Source organism: Balearica regulorum, chromosome Z (genome assembly GCF_011004875.1).
Source record: "Balearica regulorum gibbericeps isolate bBalReg1 chromosome Z, bBalReg1.pri, whole genome shotgun sequence".
In the NCBI taxonomy this organism is placed as follows: Eukaryota; Metazoa; Chordata; class Aves; order Gruiformes; family Gruidae; genus Balearica; species Balearica regulorum.
In genome coordinates this window covers 73,783,486-73,805,511 of record NC_046220.1, presented here as the reverse complement: position 1 = coordinate 73,805,511, position 22,026 = coordinate 73,783,486, and the positions used below count along the sequence as shown (strand labels likewise).

General features: G+C 41.5%; 1 protein-coding gene across 6 annotated transcripts in view; it reads left to right on the top strand.

The window, feature by feature from the left end:
• SPEF2 (sperm flagellar 2) overlaps positions 1-22,026 on the top strand; it is a 136,873-nt gene that overhangs the window by 103,015 nt on the left and 11,832 nt on the right. For all 6 annotated transcript variants that reach the window (XM_075740701.1, XM_075740702.1, XM_075740699.1 and 3 more), the window contains 8 exons: positions 76-203; positions 311-449; positions 4,500-4,637; positions 6,981-7,141; positions 7,968-8,151; positions 8,946-9,111; positions 12,861-12,983; positions 14,638-14,776. In XM_075740701.1, coding sequence (XP_075596816.1) covers positions 76-203; positions 311-449; positions 4,500-4,637; positions 6,981-7,141; positions 7,968-8,151; positions 8,946-9,111; positions 12,861-12,983; positions 14,638-14,776 — 1,178 coding nt within the window. The remainder of the gene's footprint in view (positions 1-75; positions 204-310; positions 450-4,499; positions 4,638-6,980; positions 7,142-7,967; positions 8,152-8,945; positions 9,112-12,860; positions 12,984-14,637; positions 14,777-22,026) is intronic.

Sequence of the window (22,026 nt, the reverse complement as noted above, 5' to 3'; positions counted from 1 at the left end):
ATTTGCTAATGCTACAGCTAAATGGGTTACCAAGAAACACAGCCATTAATTTTTATGTTTTTAAAAAATTCACAGGAGATACCTGATTTTTTAGTACCTTACTGGGAAATGGTAGAAAATGCATATATGAATACCATCAAAACGATACTTAGATGTCTAAGGAATGAACAGCACTCTGTAATTTATTACTTAGCAGATGTTAGGTGAGTAGAAATAGTAGCTTATTACATTAATAATAGTATTTAGTATTTTTCCCTGTGGAATTCTATATGTGTTTTAACAACAAAATTATTTTTACCATGATTTGCAGAAAAAAATTTCAAGATTATTTGAAGCATCCAGATCTTAAGCAGGAGTTTGTATCTCAGTGGCAATCAGATTTTAATTCAATTGCTGATGACCTGCGAGAAGATGAGGAAACAAAAGCAGAACTACACCAAAGAGTTACTGTAAGTAAATGGCAAAAGTTATAATATATCCTAAAGTGTTATTTCATTATATACAAGCTCAATCTAACATGAATGATATTGCTATTTGCATTTTTTTTCCTTTTTCCCACTCCTCTTAAACTATTTCACTTCCTCTTGTACAGCAAGTGCTTTTCACAATTATGTCTTTGGATTTTGGCCGTATCTTTCTTATGTTTTGCTTCTTTTTATAGGTTATAGTGTGGTATTCTGTCACGTTGTGAAATAAATATTTCTCTGCTTTCTCTTTCTTTACATTTTGTGGTTTTCAGAGATATTACTCACATGTTTGGACATTTCTATCACATTCTAACCAATCTTGGCAGTCATTTAGGTTTCCCATAAATGATATATGGTAATATGTTTTCTAAAACAAAGAACAGAGAATTTCTTTGAAATGTTTTGACTTGGGTAGATCTTTGCTAGGTCATACATGTCCTAAGAGCTGTTCTTCACAAAAATCCATAAAGAGTGAAGGTTCTAACATGTTCAGAGCCAGATTTAACATAGGCAGGAAGTAGAGCTATATTTGAATTTATCAGATTCCTGTTTCAGAACAGACATGATTTTTAGTTGAAATCATATCATGAAATGCTCCCAGAATAGGGAAAAAAAAGTGCTGGCAACATTGTTAGTTGAAGGGAACATTGGTGAAGTCATGAATGAATTCACTGAGATGGAAGAAGCATTGGACCTCCTTTTTTATAGCATTATTTCAATAGAATGAAGTAGAGCACTTAAAAATCATCATCCATAGTCCTAATTTCTACTAAATAGAATTAAAAAAAAACTGGAATCTCTCTGTTCTATATTTTAGAATGCTAAAATTTAAAATATTTGGCCTTTCACTCATAACAGAAATCCTGGTTTGACGTTGTCCATTTCATATTAGGGTAAGAGGAGTTGATAGTCCCATATGATGCAGTGACACTCAGATACTGTGATAAGGCTAAGCACAGTAAGTAAGGCAGTTTGAAGTAAATATTTGATTTCCAGAATTTCTGTTTCTGAATGACTCATTCTAGTCTTCGTGGATCCCAAACTTGTGGGTGAATGTGGAGATGATACTTCGTCTATACTTTTAAGCTTTGCCCATTGTACCTCCCTGAACATGAGAATTCTGTCATCTGTCCTTCCTTGATGCCAGAAAAGGAGAGTGAGGAAATTAAGAGTGATAATTTGTGGAATGTTTTTCCTCAAACATTTTCAGTTTTCCCAGACTGCTCAAGTTTGTCATCTCATCTGGACCCTTTCTGAAACATTGTCCACAGCTGCCAGCTGTGAAACCTGAAAACCAAATTTCTCTGATACCACCTGGAAAACATAAAAATCCACCCCATTTTGTGATATGTGCAGAATTTCTCAAAGATCTAAAGCCCAAACGGCTGCCAAGGCTTCAGCATCCTAAAGATCCAAACTCAGAATCACTGTGGATAAAATACACTTCAGCAGCCCATCTCTGTTACACTCTTTCAGCAATTTCCCCAACTTCCCTCTCACTCCATTGCTATCATCAAACATGGTCAGTCACTTGGTCCCACTACTTCTCTTGTTCCAGATGGGAGGACTTGGCACATGCATCCATTTTTATTTTTTCTTACCACCTGAGTACAAGGAAAGAAAAGCTTCTTCACTTTGAAAAGAGGAAGAGTGGTGGGAGAGAAAAAGAAGAGACACATAAAACATGTTTTTAACATCTCCCAGAGGAAGGTATCTCACCTCTCCAGTTATCTCCACTACTTACAGTAAATCAAAACTGACTTGAATAACATGAGGACAAAGAAGAAAATGGTCCTCTTACATGTCTCAGGAAGGTACTGGAAAGACCTGTGCATCAGTTAGTACAAAACATGTTTGTTTTGTTTCTATAGTATTGGGTTTATGTGGCAAGGTTTTGATAGCAGAGGGTCTGCAGAGGTGGCCTCTGTGAGAAGACATTAGGGGCTCTTCCCATGTCGAACAGAGCCACTGTCAGCTGGCTCCAAGACAGACCTGCTGCTGGCCAAAACTGAGCCAATCAGCGATGGTGGTGGTGCTTCTGTGATAGCATATTTAAGAAAGGGTAAAAAAACGCTTCCTGGCAGCTGTGAGAGAGGAGTGAGAAAATGTGAGAGAAACAACTTTGCAGTCACCAAGGTCAGTGAAGAAGGAGAAGAGGAGGAGGTGTTCCAGACACCAGAGCAGAGGTTCCCCTGCAACCTGTGGAGAAGTCTGTGGTGACACAGGTTGTTCCGCTGCAGCCCATGGAGGACCACAGGGTAGCGGATGTCCACCCTCCAACCTGTGGAAGCCCCCACACTGGAGTAGGTGGATGTGCCCTGAAGGAAATGGCAACCTATGGAGAGTCCACACCGGAGCAGGCTCCTGGCAGGACCTGTGGTCTGTAGAGATGAGCCCTCACAGGAGCAGGTGTTCTGACAGGAGCTGTGGCCTATGGGGGATCCACGCTGGAGCAGTAAAATCATGAAAGAATACACACTTAGAAAGGACCCATGCTGGAGCAGTTCTTGAAGAATTGCAGCCCATGGGAAGGACCCACATTGGAGAAGTTCATGAAGGACTGTGTCCCATGAGAGGGACTCCTCTCTGGAGCAGGGGAAGAGCGTGACAGGAAGAAACAGCAGAGACAACACATAATGAACTCACTGCAACACCCCATTCTCCATCCTCTGTGCCACCTAGGGGCAGGAGGTAGAAGAGTCAAGAATGAAGTTGAGCCTGGGAAGAAGAAGGGGTTGGGGAAAGGTGTTTTTAATTTTGTTCTATTTCTCACTATTCTGCTCTGTTATTAATTTGCAATAAATTAATTTCCCCAAGTCGAGTCTGTTTTACACATGATGGTAAGGAGTGAGTGATCTCCTCATCATTATCTTGACCCACAAGCTTTTCCATCATATTTTCTCCCACTGTCCTGTGAGGAGGGGGAGTGATAGAGCAGCTCGGTGGGTGCCTGGCAGCCAGCCAAGGTCAAACTACCACTGCAAAACAGGTAAGTTGCATGCTTATATCTTTTTAATTTAGTAGCACATATCCTTACATGTAAATCCTACAATGTGGGCAACCATGAATATCTGATAGCCTTCACCTTGGCTACCTTCTATCTATGCCATCACTGATGTGTTAGGTAGCCCAAAGACTTTCTCATTTGTCAGCTTCCCTGTGGCTTTTGTCCAACAGAGGACAACTGGATTTGTCTGAAGTCTTTGAATGGAGGGAGACAAACAGGATCTAACATACTAGGCTGAGACCAAGACCTGGTGAATATGAGATCACTTATCACCTGAAGCCTAAGCTCGTCATTGCAGGGCTAGTAGTCTGTAACACCTTTTCTCTTTATCCCACAACAGGTCAGGTGGGGTAGAACTGCTTGGAGCCTGAGAAACAGCTCATCTTAGCCTACCTTAGCACTGCATTTAACAGCATTCTTCTCTTCCCAGCATCTTTTACTACACAGACATCTGTCACATTATTTCCATGCAGAGATAGCAATGGGGAACAGAGGGTTTGCATGCATGTTGTATGCTTAGTAGGTCTAGTTGTAGAGCCCTTAGTTATAGAGAACATTAAAGAAAAATGGCATGCAGATATCCAAGTTGGAAGAATACTTAACTTTGACATAATTTTCTCAGAATTTTTCATATTGCATGTCCCTTTAGAGTATTCTTCTTCTAAGTGTATTAGGAAACCATTCAAGTGGAAGGTTGTTGGTGAAGTTGGGAGCTTAGCTATTCATGTTCTCATATCTTTGTCTAGCTTAGGTCTTCTCTGCCTGAGGAAAGCAAGGCAGCCTACACATTCATCTCATACCCCTTTGTATTCTCTCTGGCACATTTGTAAAGCTCTTTTCTGGCAGTTCTCTGTAAGTGTATGACTTGTTGACCAAGGTTTGACATTTATAACAATAAAGAAAAAGCCCCAAATGAGAAGATGCTCTGTGCACAGGCAAAAAAATATCATTTTTAATAATAAATATTAAAAAGGTATTTAAGTTTTCTTTCATATTTATTTCTCATATTTGATTTTGTGTTTTAGGATCTAAGAGATCTTCTCTGGGATATCTGTGATAACAGAAGGGAAGAAGCAGAGCAGGAATGTACTGATATAATGAATGATGGCTGGTTACCAGATCGTAGGGGTATTGCAATGAACCATTTCTTTTCACTTATGCAGGTATGGATCTACTACAGAGTCTGCAATGGAAGGGGACAGTGAATTAGATTTGGAGGACAGTAAGCCTCAGAAGAATTTCATATGGTTGGCTCCAAATAAGTGAGAGATTGAGAATTAGATAAGCAAATGTTCATGCCTTTTCTGAATTTATCTAGAAAGTTAAGAGACAAAAAGTAGATGACATTCCATACATTTAAGTGTTTGGCAGTCAGAAAATGTTAAGAAAAACACCATTCGTATAGTCCAACCCCCTAAACTTTCATGTGCATAGTGTGTCATGCTACTTTTTGCAATTTTATCAGTACAGTGAATCATCTGAGTTATAACAGAAATGTTAAAGCTGTTTATCCTTCTGTCATCATATTGACATCTACTCTTAATTTTCATATAATATAATATATAAAAACATAATTCACTGCTGCTGTAGACCCATTGCTGTTAAGGTTGTCCTGTATTTCCCATATCACAAAATTATTTCAGTTGTAACTTCACCAGTGTGGCTTGAAATTTTACCTACAGACTGAAAAACAAATTGCAAGGAATGTTTTTAAGAATGTGATGCCATTTGTTGCTCTTGAGAAAATCCATTCAAATACAACCTAGCTTTCACACATTTAACTTCAAAGTTTTCAAGAGACCATTTTTAATTTGTTGGTTCTCCTCTCCTCTACATTAAGCCTTTCCTCTCATTCAGCCTGACTATTAATTACTTCAGTTCCTGAAGTAAAGTAAGATTTCCCTGTGACTGGTGTTCTAGGTGCATAAATTTGGTTTAGGGCTGGTCTGGAATAGACTAGACTGGACCAGCTTTTCTGTAAACTGAGTGACCATTCTGTGACAGTTTTGGCAGCTCTAAGGAAGACAACGAAAACAATGCTTTAAACAGATGCCATGTGATGCTAATTTGGCTGAAAAATCAGGCTTAAGCATCTTAGGATGGGTTTCCTGCCTTTTAATTATTTGTGTTATTTTTATATCTGTAATAAACAAGGGAACTAGTCTCTTATCTCATATGAATGTTGTGGTAACTTAAGTAAAGTTTGTGAAGTAGTCAGTTGCTATAGCAAGGAGATTATTAACTCTGTTTTCAAAGAGTTTAAATAATACCCTAAATAAAGACTTAAGACCACTGACTAAAAGGAGAGGTTGAAATGTCAAATAATCACTGACTAACTGAACCATATTCATCTTGTAATTAGGATTAAATGAGTATTTAAAAAATGTATCTTGAATTACATACATAAGGGAGCCAAATTAAAGTAATATTCCTAAGCTTAAATATTTTATTTTTCTTCTTTTATATTCATGTATAACATAGCAATCCTAATTCTTTTCTAGCAGCATTTTGTGGACGTATATGATGCAGTCCAGGGAAGATTCATTATAAATCTAATTTGATCTGTCTTGTGTGGATATGCAGAACAGCCATTTAAAATTACAAATACATGTATTAACCATATATAAGCTTTTATTTTCCTAAAGAAAAATGCAAAGGAAACCATTTTTACTTTCTTTACTTAGTACATACTCCCCAGAATAAATGAATTATTAATGCTAAAACTACAGAACTAAAAATATAGTAACTGTATCTTTATGTAATGGCTTTGTTTAGAAGCAGCCAAAAATAGGCTTCTTTGGTCTTGAGCTCTCTGTCTGTGGGTTTTTCTGTGGGAAGTTACATATATTCCCCAGGTGGCTCTGTCACTATATAAACACATACATTTGTATAAATGCTGTTTATCAGATTTCTTTCCACCTTTCTGTGTACACACTGTTATACTAGAAGATATTTTCTCCTTAACTTATGGATAAGTGCTGGTTTACACCACAAAATTGTCATCCTTCGTTTTGTGAATGTGGTTTTGTGCATTTTCCCATGAATATTTAGTACTGTTTTTTCAGTTAGGAACTAACACCATACTGTATCAATAAATCAAAACGTGACAGGTGTTAAATGTTTTTTGAATCTTACTTGATTTCTTCCAAGATGATTCACACAAAAAGGTCTTCAAAGGTGTGTAAAGTCTGTTGATATCTTTGGTCCAGAAAAACTGTATGGCTTTTAAAATTTTCTCCATCACTTAACCCTTTTTATTTTATGCTATTAAGGACTTTATTTCTTTGGAACAAAAAGATCCCTATAATTCATTGGTACTAGTATACTTGCTACTATAGAAATATAAGTATGCACTGAATACACTACAAATTTTCAAACAAATATGATGTTTGTTGCTCTCCTTCAAACTCTTAGGATTTAGAATTGCTTTGCTATCATGTATTTTAAAATATAACAGAAATCAGTTCTGTTTTGAATTGCAATCTTTCTGTCCTTTCTGTCTTGAGGTTGAAGTGGATCGCTTCCAAGATACAAAAAGACTTCTTCATGACTATTATAGGGCAATGGAAGGAAAAATCCCAACATATGATGGTCAAGATTTTACTAGAATCCCATTGTTAGATATTATTGATGTAGCGCAGAAAGAAGACAAAAATGAATCAAGAAGGTAGAAATGCATTATTAAATTATATAAATATCAAAAAATACAATGCACTGATAGCTTTGTGGGTATATGTGGAAATATATGTGTGTATATTTCAAAGGATGGGGAAATAAGAATTATAGTCAAATGATGAATCTTGAATCATCTTATAGGTTTAATTTTTTTACTGATTTATCTATATCATTTTCACTAATGCATCTCTGAATTACAAAACATTTTAAGAGCTGCCTTAGAAAGAAATCTCCTAGAGAAATGTTTCCTACTTCCCTATGTGTTGCTGACAGTTTCCAGCACGATCATCACATAACTAGGTTAAATATTATTATGGAACATTAACAGGTTTAAAATTTGCATCAACAAACATAATTAAATGGGTTATGTAATGACAAATATAAATCAAAGCAGCCTTTGATGCACAGAACTGAATGCCACATTAAAAGGTAAGGGATACCATCAAATAATTTCACAATATAAAAAATACTGTCAATAGTGACACCTGCTTTTTTAAAATACTTAGAGTTCATTTGGAAACTGAGTAATGAGGCTGTGCTTCTAGCCCATGTGGAATATATCAGTAGATCATGCAGTCATTTGTCATAGTTTTATCCATCTATTTTTATTCCTTAGCTTCTGTAGTTAAACTAGACAGTTTTCTTGCCATCTACAAATTTCACCACTTTTAGTCATAAGGAAAATTTTTTTTTTTCTGTTGCTATGGGAAATTTTGAAAGTAACATTGTCATTCTCTTAGCATATGCTCCTGTGGAGTTACAGATTAATACCTTTTATAAAGGCGAGTGTGAATTATGCCTTATATTTTATTTTTAAGGATTCCTCTGGTTTCTTGGAACCTGCCTTCACCAGAAATAATTATTACCAAGTCAAAAATCAAGGGAACTCTACGGAAGAGTACTAAAGATGAGAGTTCTGAAAATGGAGTAGCTGCTTTTGAGAAAGATGAAAATCTTATTACTGAGACATGGCAAACAGCAGTAACAGCAGTATCAAATATGGTAAGGAATGTTTCATTTACTTAAACATTTCTGGATGGGACAGTCAAAGCCTTCCATTCACTAGGCAGCCTAAACACACAGCCTTTGCACTCTGTATCTCAATTTCATGCCTCTTGCTCTACCACTGATATTTCCATTGGATATGTTTATGTTTCTGTGAGGAAAATGGTGTAATCTCTGTTATCAGCACCTCAGTATCTATAACTGACCCTTTCATTCTCTTACTGAGAAATACTTTGAATGTTGACTCTATATATCTACTTCTATGATAAACTCTCCCCTTATCCCTCAGTAGAAGTGTGAGAAGAGGGACAAGCTTTACCCTGTGATGCAAAGTTTGCTCAAACCCTTCACAACTTCAAAACCTATGGTTACATTCTTTTTTATATATAGCTAAAATTAAATTAGGTGGGCTTTTCAAATGGTTTGTTTCTAGGTTTGTTTTTTCTTTTCTATTTGATCATTTTAAAATAAGTTAATTTCGGCACCCCTACAGTATAACTGCTGTCTTCCATTGCATACTGTTGATTCTTACATTTCTCACTTTTTCCTACAGACAGGTAATGGGTTACAAGAATTAAAACCACTGTCTCTCTATATTGCATTTTTGCTGTAGAATTTTATTTTTGATAAATAACCAAAATGTAATCAAGTTAGTTAGTTAAAATATCTCCTTTGTTTTATTTATATGTGTATGTCTCCACAAGTACTTTCAGCAAGTATAGGCTATTTAAAACAGTAGTTGCACAGTGTTGATACTATGTACTTTCACCATGTGTGACTATGGTGTCAAGGTAACAGCTGAAATAGAGTCTAAAGAAATGGAGGAAGAAAAAGAACAGCAGCAGCCAGAACTGAAGGAAGATCTGGTATCTTCACAGACATTGTCAGGCAAAGCCACTGGGAAAGATGCCAAAGATGCCAAAAAGCTTTCTCCCAAATCAGCTACTAAAAAGAAAGGTATTTGAAATTTGTTTTAGCAGTGCTTGAAATTACTGAGCTGTAAATATGTCAGTAATACAGAAAAGAGTAAGCAAGACATTTAATTTGGATTTAATTTCTCTTTTGAAATGTCAAATTTGACATATCAATGTGAAAAGCTGGTACTAATAAAGGAGTACAGAGGCTTTTGAATGGCAATTACATTTATTTAATCAAGTGTGTTGTTGTCATTATGTAGGAACAAATATTCTAAATAGAACATAGAAACTAAATGTTATTTTTTCTCCATGTGTTATTTTGGAATGGAATTCTGCCTACGTTCCAGCCATAAGTCAAAATATTTCAAATATTAAAATGAAAGTACTGGAATAGAATGGATGTATTATCCAATCCCCCAAGATATCTTGGAATTAATTTATCAGCCACATAGTGGCATGGATCTATCAAGGTCCATCATTTTTATGTATACCTGTAATGTGGTATAAATAAAGAACATAAAATCTAATGGCATACATAATCCTACAAAAGAGCAGACTCCCATTGAGGTAGATCTTGCTCATAGGCCTGGCAAGAATCTGTCCAACCAGATGAGAATACAAAATTTATTTGCAAAAGAGAAACAGACCTAAAAAATCCTATCTCTTTAGCCTAGCAATTCAGGCAGTCTGTTGGAACAAATCCTGACGATCAATACTGTTTATACATTTTTCATAAATACTTCCTTGAGCAGGTAGTGGTTTAAGTAACTTCCACTTCTTTAGGCAAAATGTCATAGCTTCAGGTGAAAGCAAGACTAGTACCCTCAACCTTGTATCTTTTGTAAAGACCTCACAGAATCCCAGAATGGTAGGGGTTGGAAGGGACCTCTGGAGATCATCTAGTCACATCCTCTGCTAAAGCAGGATCACCCAGAGCAGGTTGCACAGGATCACATCTAGGTGGGTTTTGAATCTCTCCAGAGAAGGAGACTCCACAACCTCTCTGGGCAGCCTGTCCCAGTGCTCTGACACCCTCAGAGTGAAGAAGTTTTTGCTCATGTTCAGATGGAACTTCCTGTGTTCCAGTTTGTGCCTGTTGCCTCTTGTCCTGTCACTGGGCACCACCAAAAAGAGTCTGGCCCCTTCCTCGAGACATCCACCCTTTAGATATTTATAAGTATTGATCAGATCCCCTCTCAGTCTTCTCTTCTCCAGATGAGACAGCCCCAGCTCTCTTAGCCTTCCCTCATATGAGAGATGCTCCAGTCCTCTCACCATCCTCGTAGCCCTCCGCTGGACTCTCCCCAGTAGTTCCCTGTCTGTCTTGAACAGGGGAGCCCAGAAGTGGGCACCATACTCCAGATGTGGCCTCACCAGGGCAGAGCAGAGGGGGAGGAGAACCTCCCTTGACCTGCTGGCCACTTTCTTCTTAATGCCCCCCAGGATACCATTGGCCTTCTTGGCCACAAGGGCACACTGCTGGCTCATGGAGAGCTTGTTGTCCACCAGGACTCCCAGGTTCTTCTCTACAGGGCTACTTCCCAGCAGGTCAACCCCCTAACCTGTACTGGTGCTTGGGGTTATTACTCCCTAGGTGCAGGACTTGCCCTTGTTGAATTTCGTTAAGTTCCTCTCCACCCAACTCTCCAGCCTGTCCAGATCTTGCTGAACGGCAGTGCAGCATCCTGGTGTGTTGGCCACTCCTCCCAGTTTTGTATCGTCAGCAAATTTGCTGAGGGTACACTCTGTCCCCTCGTCCAGGTCATTGATGAATATGTTGAATAAGACTAGATCCAGTACTGACCCATGGGGCACACTGCTTGCTACAGGCCTCCAACTAGGCTCTGTGCTGCTTAATACAACCCTCTGAGCCCTGCCATTCAGCCAGCTCTCAACCCACCTCACTGTCCACTCATCTAACCCACTCTTCCTAAGCTTACCTATGAGCCATGGTGTCAAAAGCCTTGCTGAAGTTGAGGTGAATAACACTCACTGCTCTCCCTCCATCCACCCAGCCAGTCATGCCATCACAGAAGGCTATCACATTGGTCAAGCATGATTTCCTGCTGGTGAATCCATGTTGACCATTTCTGATAACCTTCTTTTCCTCCACATGCTTAGAGATGACCCCCAGAATGAGCTGTTCCATCACCTTTCCAGGGATAGAGCTGAGGCTGACTGGCCTGTAGTTTCCTGGGTCCTCCTCCTTGCCCTCAGGCGCCTCTCCTGTTCTCCATGACCTTTCAAAGATGATGGAGAGTGGCAATGCAATAACATCTAACAGCTCCCTCAGTGCTCATGGGTGCATCCCATCAGGGCTCATGCACTCTATGTAGCAAGAGAGGGACTCAAGCCCTGCAAGTATGACAGTAGCCTGAAATTCAGGTACTCCATTTCCAAGTGAGAAAGCTGCTAACTACAGAGTTATGCGTAAAGCATCTGACTTTTTTTCTTTGACAGACATTTCACTTGCACTGTACTCAGTGCGCTCTCTCTGCGTGATTCTGCTCATAGTGCAGTAAACAAGTATAGCCCTGCAAATACTTAGCCACATGGATACCTAACTCTTGGGCCCCAGGGAGACTTAAGTGTGTCTCAATCCAGCCAAGAGGGTAGCAGATTTTCAAATTTCTCAAAAAGCCATGTGATAAAAAATCAGCAGCTATCACCTATTCTTCGCTAAGTGGCTAGGTTGGGGGTTGTAGCTTGCTTCTTGGAACAACATTTTTGTTCAGACCTGGTACTAGATGACCTACCTGAAATCACAAAACTATAAAGTGACAAAACAGCAACTAGAACAGCTGTGCATCCCTAATGGTAGAAGACAAAGTATCAACTGATGTATCTGTAACTGAAGTATCAACTTTGATTTCATGCCCAATACAGTGTTACTGTAGTGGTCCTGTAACAGGTGATTCAGTAGGATATAGTTATAGGCTAGTAATTAAGTGGTACAACTTATCACATGTGATTTTATCACTTCTAGATTTGACCATTTGCTTTATGTTGACCTTATGTATCATGCAGATGTCACTTTTTTTCTGTAACTGGTCCACCTATTCTTCTTCAAGGACAAAGCAGCTACAGATCTTTTAATAATTTTGAGTAATAGTCAAAGTGTTGTACTGCAGAAGTTCATGCAATCTTTAAAACATGATAAAATACCTTTACAATGTCTGTTCATATGTGTGTTAAAACAAGCTGCAAAAGCAGCTAACAATGGTTTAGAAAGGCATGAAACAACATAGTTTTTTTTTCTTCTGACTTACTATTTTTTAAATAGCACTATTGTTTGTAACCAAATATATTTACTAACCTAGCATTTTTACCACAGTTTCCTCTAGAGGGAACAGCTATCATTCAAAAGAGATTTATTTATGTGCTGGTTGTGATAACATGGTAGATTTTACAGTCATTTTTGAGAACATTTTGACCATCTAGGTTCACAGCAGAAGCACATCTACTCAGTCATGATTTTCCATTCAGAAAGACATTTTAGGATGTTATTTAAGCAATTTTAGAACAGTTGTATATGCTGGAGTAATTTTATGCAGTGTTAATCTTAGCATGTCTTGCAGATGTAAATGACATTTGAAGAAATATGAATATCTTATGTTGACATAAGACACCTGAGTAGCCACTTTTGTATTCTCATAAATGTTGACATCAAGTAAGGTGGAAAGTGCCATTTTTTGTTTAAAAAAATGTGCTGGCTTGTGAGTGCCTATATATGGATACACAAACTTACCAGTAAAGTCCAAAGACTGTGAGAGGACTATTTTCCTGCAGGACCACCTTCTACTCCATCTGTGGTTGAAGTCAGTCCAGTTCCCATAACCCCAGAAGAATTAAAGAAACAGGATTTGACACTTAAAATAAAGAAAGAATATTTCAGTGCCTTGAAACATGAGGGTATGTTACTATTTGCTTACTTATATTGGGGGGTGATTGTTATTCCTAATTTAGGTAGTATAATAGTCTACACTAGCCAGAAACTCCATGGAAAATGGATGGATAAGTAAGAAAAAGAAGGACAGAGAAAGGAATGTCTGGAGATACCAGGATTTTTTTTAGGGTGGTAGTCATCAGTGATTTTGTGCTAAATATATTTAAAATAGAAATGTGTTTGCCGCCTTCTTTTTGTTCACTTCTGTTTCATGTGATTTAATTTCATTTTCCATTACTAAACAAGTATTCCTCATGAGAATAAGTTTCACACAGGTGGTTAGTCACTCTTCAGTATTCAAGTGAATTGAATTCAGTATTTCAAATTTTTTGATCTGGGAAAAAGTTTGTTGGAAATTATATATTTCATTGATGCTTTTCTATTTGATTCCCTCTTCCTCAAGCCACATGGGATTCAAACAGCAAGACACAGATTTTGTTTATTCTTCCAAACTCCTTTCCAGACAGACCCTTACAAAAACTATGTATTGTTCAGTCATTCTGTCACTTTGTCTGTCTTACCCAATAACTTCCAAGCCAAGTGGTCAATTTCAGCCAAAAGTAGATGTCTGAAAACAGAAGCCCCAAACTGAAAATGGGTTGAATTTTTTTTTCTGAAGATGGGTTTAGACTAAAAGAAAAAGACCTCTTTCTCACTAAAGGGAAGATAGAACCTAGCTGTTAGAGATTCTGTTTGGCAACAGTTGGCAAGCCCATAGTCATGTATGTTACCTCCTTGGCAAGCATTTCGTAAATGCACAGGCACATAGTTGGTACATTTGAGGATCATAGTTTCACTTGCACGTGTGGTAACTGGATGCTTCTGCTTTTGATTGTAGACATACACAGAGACTAGCAAAGTCACTAATTGTGAACGGTTGCTAAGTTTTTTTATGTTGATTTCATATTCCATTTCTCTGTTGCATCAGTGTGCCTTGCCTTTTACTCTGCTACTGTTATGAGAGCAGCTTTATCAGTGGACTGTGCACTACCTACTTCTGAAAATATAGGAAGGCAAAAGTTGTCATACACTTGTCTTTGTAACATACTGATAGCAGCTACTCAAAGAAAATGCAGAGAAGTCACAAATAAGTCAGGCTTACAATGTATTGAAGAAAGGTGACTAGACAGGCATAAAGCATCCTCTAACATACTTTCAGTTGCTTATAACCTTTACTTTTATGTCATTGCCATCAAATAAAATAACACTCTCTGAAACCCAAATCCACTGTATGTTTAAAATTTTGAAAGTGAACTCTTTTGTTTTCCCACTGAGGGGGAGGTGGGGACTGGGCAAACGGCTGTGTGGTTGTTTTTAGCTGCCAGCAGGGTTAAACCACAACAAATGTCACTGCCTACTTAAACATCCCCTGCACCTCTATATTAGTTTTATTAACATATTTTTTACCTTGTGAATTCTGATGCTTCTAGAAGACACACTTCTGTAAAATACATTGTGCAGTAGGGTTGATTCTCAAAAATAATTTGTTAAAGACTATAAGAAATTAAATAAATAATTTAGTCCCTAAAAACAGGTTAACATATTAAACTTTAGGTGCTTAAGACTGAGAATTTTCCTCAAATTTTTATGAATATTATTATGACATTACTTTTTAAACAGAGGTAGCCACAAAGTCTCGACTAGAACTTATAAAGGAGAAAGCTTTAGCATTTGTTGAAGAGCTAACAATGAAAGCAGAGGAGGCTTATAAAGATATGGAAAAGTGGCTTGGATCCAGGTTCTTGGCAGAAATGTCCAGGTAATGTATATCCAATTTTAAACAGGAACTATTTTTTTCAAACTAGAATATGCGAGTAAAGATAATTTTTTATATAAAAGCAAGTAATTTGAAAAAAAATTAAGAAAATAATAATTTCATTTCAAGAACTGGAATTTCATTTTATCTTAAATACCTGAATAGTAATAACTCACTTCTTGGACAATTAGAAGTTTCTGGTGGCAACAGTAGAGGCAATTATCAGTTCTGCTTTTTTCCTAGACTACAGATTTAGCAGATTGTCCTGGTTTCAGCTGAGAGGATTGATTTTCTTCATAGTAGCTAGTGTGGGGATACGTTTTGGATTTGTGCTGGAGACAGCATTGATAATATAGAGATGTTTTTGTTCTATGGACTTATTGTTGAGCAGTGTTTACACGGGGCCAAGGCCTTTTCTGCTTCTTGCACTGCCCTGCCAGCGGGATGGCTGGGGGTGGACAAGAAGTTGGGAGGAGACACAGACAGGACAGGTGACCCAAACTGACCAAAGGGATATTCTGTACTATATGACGTCATGCTCAGTTTATAAGGAGCTTGGGGGAAGAGAGGGGGGGGGGGCGGCGGCGTTCGGAGCAATGGCGTTTGTCTTCCCAAGTAACCGTTATGCGTGATGGAGCCCTGCTTTCCTGGAGATGGCTGAACACCTGCCTGCCCGTGGGAAGTGGTGAATGAATTCCTTGCTTTGCTTTGCTTGTGCGCGCGGCTTTTGCTTTACCTATTAAACTGTCTTTATCTCAACCCACGAGTTTTCTCACTTTAACTTTTCTGATTCTCTTCCCCATCCCGATGGGGGGGAGTGAACGAGTGGCTGCACGGTGCTTAGCTGCCGGCTGGGGTAAAACCACGACACAGTTTTACAAGCATCAGCAGGCAAACAGTTATTCCATTTGGTACAAGCCTCTATATCATTTCAGTGGCTTCTGTCACTTTGGACAGAAGGTCACTTGGGGTTATTTTCTTTCCTGTGCTTTATACATGCTGGAAAATTCCACCTACTGTTATTACCACCATGTATAACATTTATGAAAATTAAAAAAAAGTTCTTCTTTGCAGTTTTTCTGTCCTAGTGTAGTAAGTTGACCCTGGCTGGATGCTAGGTGTCCACCAAGCCACTCTATCGCTCCCCTCCTCAGCAGAACAGGGAGGTGAGAAAAATAAGATGGTAAAAAACTTGTGGGTCACGATAAAGACAGTTTAATAAAGCAAAAGCAAAGGTTGTGTGCCGAAGCAAAGGAAAACCAAAAGATTTGTTCTCTACTTCCCATCAGCAGGTGATGTCCATCCACTTCCTGGGAAGTGGGGCTTCAGTGTGCATAGCAGTTACTCCTGAAGACAAATGTAAATGACTAATGCCTCCCCTTCCTCCTCCTTTCTCTTAGCTTTTATTGCTGAGCAGACATCATATGGTATGGAATATCCCTTCGGTCAGTTTGGATCAGCTGTCCTGGCTGTGTCCCCTCTGAAGATCTTGCCCATCCCCAGCCTGCTGGTGAGGCGTGGATGTTGGAGAGACAGCCTTGATGCTGTGCTATCACTGTGTTATCAGCACCTTGCTGGCTACCAATACACAGCACAGCACTGTGAGGGCTGCTGTGGGGAAAATTAACTCCATCTCTCCCAATACAGCTAGTAAATACAATGTACTTGGGACCACTCTGACATTTAGGCCATCTGATACAGAGTGGCCTATGTCCATATAATTGAAGGATTTTGGTCTCCAAAAGAAAGGGGTCACTTTGCCTTTGGAAAATGTTTCTGGCCTGTACTAACTTTTGAAGCATACCTGGGACAGTGCTAGTTGATCCCTGTCAGGGCACGCCCAGGACAAGAAAATGAATGTAGGATGTGAAGGCTTTAGCAGGCAATAGGTCAAAGAGGCTCAGCCTCTGCCTTCCAGCCAGCTTTATTTGCTCTCCTGACAATAAGCACTACCAAAGACACAATATTTACAGAACATCATGTCCTATTTACAGAACATCATGTCCTTTGACCTGACACCCCAGGTCAAACCTATGTCTAGTTGAATGTTATAGACAGCTGATGTCTGTCCCTGTAAAAATTGAACTCATTACACTTAAAATAGGAGTTCATATGCCCCTCCACAATTCTACTCTAGGAAGTTGTCCTGGTTCTGGCAAGGATAGAGTTAATTTCCCAAGGAGCCAGGACAGGTGAGCCAAGCTGGCCGGGGGCTATTCCATACCAGGTGACATCATGCTCACCATAAAAGGGGGCTAGTCGGGCAGGGGCGGGTTCGGCGTGTCGGCGTGGCTCCGGGACGGGTTGAGCGTCCGGTCGGTCGGTCGTCGGATCGGTAAAATCGTTCTCTGTTATCACCCATTGTGAATATCTGTTATCAGCACTGTTGTTGATTGTTTCCCTCTCCCTCGCTGTCCCAGTAAATTGCCCTTATCCCAACCCTCGAGGCTTTTGCCGTTGTTTTTCCGTTCTCCTCCCCATCCCGCCGGGGGAGGAGTGAACGAGCGGCGCGTGGCACTTAGCTACCGGCTGGGCCTAAACCATGTCAGTCCTTTTTGGCGCCCGACGTGGGGCTCGAGGGGTTGTGATAATGACAAGTCTGACCCAAGTGTGTTAAAGAAAAATTGTCCTAAGAATTTGTGATGTTATTGAAACAGTCACTGGTCATAATGATGTTCTGTTTGGTCACATGGCTCTGGTTTGTAAACCCGTGTTTAGTCTATGCAATCCCTGCGGTGCTGTTTATCACCTCTGGGAGAGGGGTTCCTGTTCTCATATTGTTGTATTGTGTGATAATGACTTATGATAAGATATCATTGACAGTCATGGGTCTGAGCTGGTATGTGTATGTAGCATTTCGGTCAGGCCCGTACCTCGGTCAATATCTTTCAGAATTGATTAATAATTGGACCCAATCTATGGGGAAGATGGGGGGGGATACCTTCTCCCACTCTTTCACCTCCTCTTTTCCCTTTTGGTTGGTTACAACAATTTTTGAGTATTTTGAATACCCTTGGAATGTTCAGGCCAGTATATTCCTATTGCTAGATCTCCTGAATGTTTTCCCACTCCTGTTCAGGGTTAGCAAAAATCTTTTTAAGAGTACCACCCAGGGATCTTCCCCAAGGCTGAGTGGTCAGGGCTGGCATGGCATGTGGGAGAGTATGGGCGGGTATCTAGAGACCTTCTCACCCCCAATGGTTTGGAGCTTCACTCCTGAACAATTGCAAGACCCTGATAAAATGGTAGAATATTTGAAAGGAAAATGCTCTGGGGATTCCAAGGAGACACAACTTACTGCACTGTGCTGGGCCCTGGCCACAATCTATCAAACACTGCTTGATAGTAGACAGCACCATCCAGAGGGAGAGAGCGGACCCACAGGCACTGCAGCTGCCCAGGCCCCTGCAACAGGCACTGCAGCTACCCAAACCCCTGCAATAGGCACTGTAGCCAAGCCAAAAGATCAACCCATACCAGTATCAGTCGCCCCTATACACAAAAAGAAATACACAAGGAAATCGGTTCACTTAGTGAAAGATGATGATGAACCGGGGCCATCACGAGAACAAGAAGAAGAACCAGAACCAGAAGTGATTACTCGATCCCTGTCCCTGAGTGAGCTGCGAGATACGCGGAAAGATTTCAGCCGCCTTCCAGGGGAGCATATTATCACCTGGCTGCTCCGCTGCTGGGATAACGGGGCCAGTAGCCTGGAACTGGAGGGCAGGGAGGCCAAGCAGCTAGGATCCTTGTCTAGGGAAGGGGGCATTGACAAAGCAATTGGGAAGAAGGCACAGGCCCTCAGCCTCTGGAGGCGACTCCTGTCAAGTGTGAGGGAAAGGTATCCTTTCAGCGAAGATGTCGTATGTCGGCCAGCCAAGTGGACCACTATGGAGAGAGGTATTCAATATCTGAGGGAATTAGCTGTGCGGGAGATGGTTTATTATGATCCGGACAATGCACAGTTGCCCACAGACCCCGATGAAGTCCAGTGTACCCGACCCATGTGGCGAAAATTTGTGCGAAGTGCACCATCATTGTACGCCAACTCACTGGCAGTAATTGACTGGAAGAGTGAAGAGGCACCCACAGTGGATGAAGTGGCTGGCCGACTCCGGCAATATGAAGAGAGCCTTTCTTCCTCCCTCGTCTCGGCTGTGGAGAAACTGTCTCAGGACGTCCGGCAACTTAAAGAGGATATATTTTACTCCCCACCTGTACAGAGCCGCACTTCAGCTGTTAGGAGTAAGCGTTTTTCTGCTCCAGAGAGGGGATATAGAGCATACACACCACGAGGTATCCTGTGGTTTTTCCTGCGTGACCACGGAGAAGACATGAGGAAATGGGATGGGAAGCCTACCTCAACCCTGCGGGCACGCGTACATGAGCTACAAGGCAAGACAGCTGTAAAAAGGGACTCTTCCAGAAAGAATGCTGCTCCAGTTTCCACCGGGCAGCCCCCCAGACCAAGTGAAAGGCCAGATCACACTTCTGACCCTCTTGAAGGGACTTCTAAGTCCTTTTTGCAAGAGGTGAGTAGTGACTATGACGAGCAAGATTAGAGGGGCCCTGCCTCCAGCCAGGTGGAGGAAAGGGACAACAGAGTGTATTGGACTGTGTGGATCCGATGGCCTGGCACATCGAACCCACAAGAGTACAAGGCCCTAGTGGACACGGGTGCACAGTGTACCCTAATGCCATCGAACTATGAAGGGGTGGAACCGATATCTATTTCTGGTGTGACGGAGGGATCCCAACAGTTGACTCTGTTGGAGGCTGAAGTGAGTCTAACTGGGAATGAGTGGCAAAAGCACCCCATTGTGACTGGGCCAGAGGCTCCGTGCATCCTGGGCATAGACTACCTCCGGAAAGGGTATTTCAAAGACCCAAAAGGTTACAGGTGGGCTTTTGGAATAGCTGCCTTAGAAGCAGAGGAAATTGAACCATTGTCTAGTTTGCCCGGTCTCTCGGAGGACCCTTCTGTTGTAGGGTTGCTGAAGGTTGAAGAGCAACAGGTGCCGATTGCTACTACAACTATGCACCGGCGGCAGTACCACACCAGCAGAGACTCCCTGGTTCCCATCCACAAACTAATTCATCAACTGGAGGGTCAGGGAGTGATCAGCAGAACCCACTCACCCTTTAACAGTCCCATATGGCCAGTGCGGAAGTCCAATGGCGAGTGGAGGCTGACGGTAGACTATCGTGGCCTGAATGAAGTCACACCGCCCATGAGTGCTGCCGTGCCAGACATGCTGGAACTTCAGAATGAACTGGAGTCAAAGGCAGCCAAATGGTACGCCACAATTGATATCGTTAATGCATTTTTCTCGATCCCTTTTGCAGCAGAGTGCAGGCCACAGTTTGCCTTCACTTGGAGGGGCGTCCAGTACACCTGGAATCCAGGTGTGGAAACACAGCCCCACCATTTGCCATGGCCTGATCCGGAGTGCACTGGAACAGGGTGAAGCCCCAGAGCACCTGCAATACATTGATGACATCATTGTATGGGGCAACTCAGCAGAGGAAGTTTCTGAGAAAGGGAAGAAAATAATCCAAATCCTGCTGCAGGCTGGCTTTGCCATAAAATGAAGTAAGGTGAAGGGGCCTGCGCAGGAAATCCAATTTTTAGGCATAAGGTGGCATGATGGGCGGCGTCAGATCCCGATGGATATTATCAACAAAATAGCAGCCATGTCTCCACCAACCAACAAAAAGGAGACACAGGCTTTCTTGGGCGTTGTGGGTTTCTGGTGAATGCACATGCCGAATTACAGTTTGATAGTAAGCCCTCTCCACCACGTAACCCGGAAGAAGAATGATTTCAAATGGGGCCCTGAGCAACGACAAGCTTTTGAACAAATTAAACAAGAAATAGTTCATGCCGTAGCTCTTGGGCCAGTCCGGGCAGGACCAGATGTAAAAAATGTGCTGTACACCGCAGCTGGGGGGAATGGCCCTACCTGGAGTCTCTGGCAGAAAGCACCAGGGGAGACTCAAGGTTGACCCCTGGGGTTTTGGAGTCGAGGATACAGAGGATCCGAGGCCCGCTACGCTCCAACGGAAAAGGAGATATTGGCAGCCTATGAAGGGGCTCGAGCTGCTTCAGAGGTGACTGGCACCGAAGCACAGCTCCTCTTGGCACCCCGACTGCCAGTGCTAGGTTGGATGTTCAAAGAGAGGGCTCCTTCTACACATCACGCAACCGATGCTACGTGGAGAAGTGGGTTGCACTGATCACACAACGGGCTCGAATAGGAAGCCCCAGTCGTCCAGGAATTCTGGAAGTGATCACAGACTGGCCAGAAGGGAAAGATTTTGGAATGTTGCCAGAGGAGGAGGTGACACGTGCTGAAGAAGCCCCACCATATAATAAACTAACAGAAGATGAGAAACCATATGCCCTCTTCACTGATGGGTCCTGTCGCATCGTGGGAAAGCATCAAAGGTGGAAGGCCGCTGTATGGAGTCCTACACAACGAGTTGCGGAAGCTGCTGAAGGAGAAGGTGAATCGAGGCAGTTTGCAGAGGTGAAAGCCATCCAGCTGGCCTTAGATATTGTTGAAAGAGAAAAGTGGCCAACACTGTACCTCTGTACCGACTCAGGGATGGTGGCCAATGCCCTGTGGGGGTGGTTACAGCAGTGGAAGCGGAGCAACTGGCAACACAGAGGCAAACCCATCTGGGCTGCCCCAGTGTGGCAAGATATTGCTGCCCGGCTAGAGAAGCTGGTTGTAAAGGTACATCATGTAGATGCCCATGTACCCAAGAGTCGGGCCACTGAGGAACATCAGAACAACCAGCAGGTAGATCAGGCTGCCAAGATTGAAGTGGCTCAGGTGGATTTGGACTGGCAGTGTAAGGGTGAATTATTTCTAGCTCGGTGGGCCCATGACACTTCAGGTCATCAAGGAAGAGATGTGACATATAGATGGGCCCGTGACTGAGGGGTGGACTTGAGCATGGACACCATCTCACAGGTCATCCATCAATGTGAAACGTGCGCTGTAATCAAGCAAGCCAAGCGGGTAAAACCTCTGTGGTATGGAGGCCGATGGTTGAAATATAAATATGGGGAAGCATGGCAAATTGACTACATCACACTCCCCCAAACCCGCCAAGGCAAGCGTTACGTTCTTACAATGGTGGAAGCAACCACTGGGTGGCTAGAAACATACCCTGTGCCCCATGCCACTGCCCAGAACACTATTCTGGGTCTTGAAAAGCAAGTCCTGTGGCGACATGGCCCC